Genomic DNA, 6,706 nt, shown 5'->3' with positions numbered 1-6,706 from the left:
TGATTTGAAATGCCATTAGAGAAATAGAAAAACTCTTATACGTTCATGCTTCTGATGTACTTAGTCGGATTTAAGTGCTCTTTTTGCACAGAGTATGCCAGGCCGGCAATGCCAAAGATTACCCAAGGGCATCGAGTACTGGGGGATTTCTTCAGATGCCATCAAGAAGGCAACCGTTTTGTCTGCACTTTATTAAGCCTTCCATTCCCACTCTTAAAATTGAGTTAAGCAACTTGTTGCAATTACAATGCTGTTGATAGGAAAACTTTTAATCGGCTTAATGCACAGCGAAACTGTATAACTAATTTCTGGGTAGGCAAACCGATAACAGCATCACAACATCCACGAGCGACCGAAACTTTGTGGTTCGAACTCGATGGCACTCACAGTCGCTACTTGAAAAACATATATGCGCATACAAACGCTCGAAAGGCACAGTTGAGATCAAAATATTAGGGATATACTATGCATACATAAATAAACGGAGTTAAAAAAAGAATTTGACACATGAAACTCATAGCTAAAAACAGGATACTTGGATATATAAGGATGGAGGAACTTCTCTATATACAATATCTATAAATCTAAATTTGATATTTTAAAGTTCAACGAAGAGCGCAGACACCAAACCAAACTTATTAATAACTATTTTCCTTAAAAGAAATTAAGTCCCATAATCCATTAACCAGCAAATATTTATTTTAATTAAATTTTTCTGTATTTCTCAATAAACTCACAAATCTGTAAAGGTTCCCACCGTTATCGCACTTAGCTGAGTATGCATAAAACTCTAATGGTACATAATTTCAATGCCTGCACAAACTTTAATTAAAACGACTTTGCCGAGCGGTAAACATCAGTGTCCCAGGCGACAGCCGCACACAAAAACATATACATTTGCCGCCCAGGCACATGCAACCCGACAGATACGCAGATACACAGACACACGGCTACCGACGGAGGACATGTAGCTCCTAATGAAGTGCATGAATACCTCAACGAGATGGAACCACCCGAATTTCATGCGCTGGCATGTGGGTTCGCAGTCCCTTGGCTGTGTGCGTGCCCATAATCATTTTGATGGGCACGTAAAATTCAAACTAAAATCACTAGAGCGTTGGCAAACAGCGGCGCATCTGCGAAGGCAAGGAAAAATACGGGGAAAAACAACATCGGACCGACCGGGCAGGAAACTAATATACAACATTTGCACGTGACTTTGATATTGAAAATGCTTAGCACGGCCGGGGAGCATCCGAATGTGTGTTTGACTACAGCAAATGGCAGGTCAACAGCCACTCTGGCCCATATCGGATGCTAACCGGATTTATGTACCAACTTTCCTCTGTTTTTAATAATATTTATTCCTATTTGTTTGGCCGGAATGTTTCCGCATTTTATCCCCGTTAGTGAAAGACAATTTATGGCCCCTACTTGTTGATACTTGCAATTTCCAGAGCCGTCTGCCCCAAGAGCACACAATGCCCACATTAAAGTGTAAATAGTTTTGCCATTGATCAGAGCAGCGGTGGGAATACATAGTTGCTTCGAACGTGTTTCGAATTTGCGGAGGGACCTTTCCTGACCACAGTTATGGGGGAAAGTCTTGACCTCAAGCCGAATTGTAAATCTATTGAGTTTCGTGGCTTGGCCGGCTCAGTGATTAAGCGGAAGCAATAAAGGCCGCTGGCCAGGCTTTAACTTATAATTGCTGTGCAGCTGTGCGATAATCTGGTGCAATAATTAGGTAATTAATCATATCACAAGCAGATACCCCCGTCACTTGGCCATTAAGTCGGCCCACTCTCCCGCAGAAGTCTTGAACCAAGAGCGTGGGCTCAGACGGCTAATTAAAGATAAACAAAACACTTTAAAAATCACAATGGGCGGCAGAAAGGGAAGGCAGCCCCGTAGAGTTTTATGAAAATTGAAAAGAAAATATTTAATTATAAGCGCGAGGCAGCAGACCGAAAGTAAAACGGTAAAACGTTTACCTGTTGAAGACAATCTCGGGGAAAATGCCTCCAGCAAATATGTGCGCGGCTAATGGAATTCATTGTTCGGCTTCCTGGGCAAAAATGTTAGGATAATGCAATAACAAACTATTAAAAATTTCACGGGATGATGTAGTTGAATTACCCATTTAATAAATTACTTTATTTATTAAATTTTCTTAAGGGTAGCAAACCTCAAAACATACTCATTTGAATTTGTGTAAACTTAAAACTACAAACCATTTAAACTTCTTTGTATATTTTTTGATAAATACTATTCTTAATAATCGTTGAACTTATACTCAGCAGAACAGAATTGAAATTCGTGAACGCCTATTGAACTAAATAAACGTCATGCGCTGGTTCGCCTGACATGCCAATTAGGCTAACACCCTTGATTATGAATAAATTGCGGCAATGAAGAGGGGAATGGGGATGGGAGGGGGGGCGATAAGGCCAGGCGGAGTGGGGATTATTAAGAACAAAGGGGGGCAGGGGGCAGGCCGGCCGAACAATTTAAAGCTCATCAATTCAGGACAAAGCAGCGCGTTGAAAACAATTGAGCAGTTAGTGTTTGTTTACCCCACGTCCGCAAGAATAAATGTGAGAAAAATACAAGAAGCAAAAAAGATACAAGAGGGAGACCTCAAGTGAATTTAAAGGAAAAAATCCATTTGCGACTTTGCTTTTCTCTTTTCTTTCCTTTTTTTCAGAGGCCATTTTTGCGGGCAACGTGCTGGCGGCAGAACTTTTCATAATTGAAATAAATAAAATACAACCAAGGCAAAATTGGAGAATATATATGTACAGAGTTGGGGTTCGCTGGGGAAATCGGCCGATGAGCGGCCATCTATGTTTGTGTATCAATGGAAACTCATTTATTCGAAGGATATTTTATAAATAATGGGGATTCGTTTTATGCCCGCCGGACTCGTTGGCGCAAAAATTTAATCAAGCTTCGGCCAGCCGGGCGGCGCAAATAATTTTCGCAAATTCATTTACGCATTTCACTGGCCGCACCGCCCTAGTTCGATTCCCGCCAGGGCGGGCCTGTTCGTTCGCCGCTGGCATGCAAAGCGTTTTTTAATCCCCGGCAACTTCTGGACGCCCCGAACAAACGCACTGGCCAATTTGTGGCAAGCTGGAATAAAAAATGGAGGCGAAGAAGGATGAATAAGTGAAACTGAAGGTTGAAGGCTACGCCACAGCCTGTGGCAATTGCAGGAGTTGCAGGACGAGCACTGCCAACGTTGACAAATGGGACTAGGCCACTGACCGGCTTGCTCGGACATCTATACTTTTCGACCGACGAGCGAAAGTTGCTCAATTCGGGACGTCCTTGCCCAAAGGCACACGATGCTGTGTTGACAATTATCATAATGAGTCAGCCGACAGCTTTAGTAGGGGGAGAAACGCGTGTCCTTAAGTAGAATTATGAACCTCTTTAATTTTGATTATTTACCCACCATCTTTCTATCTAAATAATCCCATCAAAGGAATCGTCTATTTCCGGCTATTGCGGTTAGCCGAAGAGCATTAAAGAAATTACATTTCAAAAATAAAAAAAGTCATTAAGAAAACGTTATTTTCATTAGAAAATGCTGAAAACAATGAAATAAATTATAGTTTCGTAGATTACATTTGAATTAATTAAATTATTTAAGTACTTGGACAAATACCTAAAAAATATTTATTTGCATTAGCAGTTCTTTTTAATCTAGGCAACAATAGTATTTATTTCCCATTAAATAAGTATATATATGTTTAATATTCTTTTTCACCTCATACAAGTACAACACATTCCATCTCCATAGGTTGGCTGTTCGCTTTGGCTTGCCTTGTGGATTGCTGGATGGTTCTTTGAACTTTCGACTTTGCAGATGTCAAAGTTGAGTTGCTTAGGCAATCTGGCTGCCTTAGCCCTCGTTACCAGGCACTGAAATGCGAAGCAGAATGCCATTAATATGACTATAATGCAGCCCAAGCAGACAAGAAGGATGGGTATTTTCCAAAATACTTCCTCTTGAATAGCACTTTTAGGCCTTATATTTTTCCTTATGAAGCTATAGCACTCCTCTGCGCTCATTAGACCGCCTTTGGACTCCCGCTGAACTTTGGGTTCTTCATGATTTGCCAAAAACTTTAAGCGACTTTCAGCACAAATATTATTGAACCAATTCATCATTTATATATTATATACTTTCTAGACGGAGGAAATGTATATATTTTTTGATATCTTAAACAATGCTTATTGGATTTCAGTGAGTTTTGAAAGCATGAACCTCAGTATTAAGAGACGCAATATATTTTGATAATAATATTGTTATTAAAAACAGGGCTTTGGTTTATTTTGTAATCTGCTCCCTTCCTCTTACTTTATGTATTAATCCTTTGGCACTGCAAAGAGCACAATTTAACAAATAAAATATCCTTTATTAAGAGATTGCTCTTGACCCTTTTGCAACCCTTGAAAATACGAGTTCCAACAGCCGGAAAAGCTCTCATAAATCTTGAGTTTAAAAATCTTGGCTTTTATTAAGCCTGAAGTGGAGGGCAAGGCAATGTTTGCGATAAACTACCTGGGCAACTTAAAGCGAAAGTCGAGGCATTCCCATGACTATTGCGACTGCTTGTTGGGTCTTTTGCCAGCACAAACTAGGTATGTATGTTGATCCAATCAGAGGAGCAGCCGCAACCAATCGCCAGAGGAGGCCCAAGCCCCCGCATTCGGTGAATATTTTTCCTTGGGATTTGCGGCGGACCCGGATTCGGATCCGTGCGTCGTCTGTCAACTGGGGGTCGGTGGTTCGCGCTCGCAACCTCCTAACCCCTAACCCTTGGTTATTATCATGTAGCTGTGACGGCTGCATCGCACGACTTGGTATTACTTTTACTTATTTTCGTATTATTCGAGAGGCAGCGCGCTGTTCCACTTTCAATAACTGTGAATGTGAATAAAACCGAATGAATGAACTGGCTAACCTTGCCGCCGGCTCGACACTCGGCGGCCCAGTGGGTGGCGCTCGACTTTTGCTACTCTCTTTGTGTTCGGTTTATTAAAATATACATTTTCCTTTTTCATCTGGCTTCCCTTCTATGCGGAGCATTCTATTTGGCCGTGTCTGAGCGCTTGGCACGCTCTACTCTTTAGCATGGTACATTTTGCAGAAAAAAACTGCTCCAATTCCTCCCTTTTTCTCGTTGCCGCAGGTCAAAATGCCAGCAAAAACTGGACAATAAACTGGGCGTACAGTAATTACTGGAAACTTGAAAAATACATTGTAGTGAAATTATATTTATTTAATTTCTGGGAACTGTATACTTCACACTAACAATCTTATGAAATCTAATAAAAAGTCTTTTTAATTTCTCTCGAATAGAAGACTTCTACAATTTTGTGCCCTTTTGTGCTAGGTGTATAAGCTTCTAACTATTTGAAGTGTATTTATTTTATTCCTAATTTTTCGAAGGTTTATTTGTTGAAACAAACCTTGTATACCCTTGAATCGATTTACTCATCTCGTTTTAATTCTCAAATGACCACTGTATATCTGTGCCGCTTGATTTAATATTTGTATTCATTTTAAGGCTTGCGGCTTTTGCATATTTCATGCGCATTTGCATGTTCTTTTCCCGAGCCTGTTTCGCCCTCGAAGATTTATTTGTCAGATACGCTCTTTTATTTGATTTATGAAGGCGCCCCAACCTGCCCATCTGCCAGGTTTTCTGGTCGCCGATAAGCTGGAGGGTTGGAGCTGCCCGAGAGAATTGTGTCAAACCTCTGAGCCTCAGATTCTCCCCTCAGTCCTGCCATGACTGCTCTTCGTTGTCGTCCGTAGTCTGGACCCCCAACTGTGTGTCTTACTTGTCCACCTGTCCCTTCGAGATGCCCGACAAAAGGCCACTGGATCCCCTGCAGCCGGTGCTCTACATCGACCACTGCCGCTATCGCCAGACCTACAGGAAACAGGCCCTGCACCTGCATTCTTCGCTGGCCGAGGCTCTGAGGGCCATCCAGCCAAGGGTTAAGCTCCAGCTAAGGATCAATGACAAAGGCCCGCCGCAAGATGGATCCTTTGAGGTTGCAGTTGCCCCGCAACCAACCGATGACACCAAAGCCCGCCAAGGTGTGTGGACCGGACTGAGGAGAATGCCCAGTGCATCGAAGGTGCCCCACGTGGACGACATAATCTCCCCGGTCTGTTTCGCCCTCAAACTCAGGGATCCCCACAAGGAATCGCACCGACGGATGCTGACTAACTTGCGGCACAACGAGGGCAGTCGAGCGAGGAGGCGAGAATTCATGTAAATCATGTAAATACATAGTTTCTGTTTTGACAATTTATAAAAATAGAGTTTTTAATGTAATCTTTAATATATGTTAATATTTTATATTTATATTAATATGTATATGTTAGGCACAAGCCAAGTGTGTACTAAAATTTCATTCTGACTTTCTTATTTCTTCTTACTCAAAAGTTAAACTTGGTAAGATAAATTTATATGTTTTTTTGTATCTTATAGGTAATATTTATTTATTCTTATTACCATGTATTTGGGATTTTTCTGTTCTATGTTCAGCTAATTAGAACTCTAAACTAATAATTCTTTTTTCTTTAAATAAGTGGCGAACGCTGTACCAAGATCATTTGACTGAGAATGAAAGCTCTCTTCCTTAAAAAAGTCCATCAAAAGGTCAGGGCTCCCTATCC

The 6,706-nt window shown here is 41.2% G+C and overlaps 2 protein-coding genes across 2 annotated transcripts; one reads left to right on the top strand and one right to left on the bottom strand.

The window, feature by feature from the left end:
• Positions 1-3,710: 3,710 nt before the first annotated feature.
• Positions 3,711-4,235, bottom strand: LOC108033572 (uncharacterized). Its single transcript, XM_017107916.3, has one exon. It carries the CDS (start codon positions 4,177-4,179, stop codon positions 3,772-3,774), a length of 408 nt encoding a protein of 135 aa, XP_016963405.1. The 5' UTR covers positions 4,180-4,235; the 3' UTR covers positions 3,711-3,771.
• A 1,510-nt stretch (positions 4,236-5,745) lies between these two features.
• On the top strand, positions 5,746-6,362 carry LOC108033538 (selenoprotein BthD). Its single transcript, XM_017107882.3, has one exon. It carries the CDS (start codon positions 5,881-5,883, stop codon positions 6,301-6,303), a length of 423 nt encoding a protein of 140 aa, XP_016963371.1. The 5' UTR covers positions 5,746-5,880; the 3' UTR covers positions 6,304-6,362.
• The last annotated feature ends 344 nt before the right edge of the window (positions 6,363-6,706 follow it).

Source organism: Drosophila biarmipes, chromosome 2L, assembly GCF_025231255.1.
Source record: "Drosophila biarmipes strain raj3 chromosome 2L, RU_DBia_V1.1, whole genome shotgun sequence".
Classification (NCBI taxonomy): domain Eukaryota; kingdom Metazoa; phylum Arthropoda; class Insecta; order Diptera; family Drosophilidae; genus Drosophila; species Drosophila biarmipes.
The sequence above is the reverse complement of the archived record's forward strand: the minus strand, read 5'-3'. Positions and strand labels throughout refer to the sequence as shown.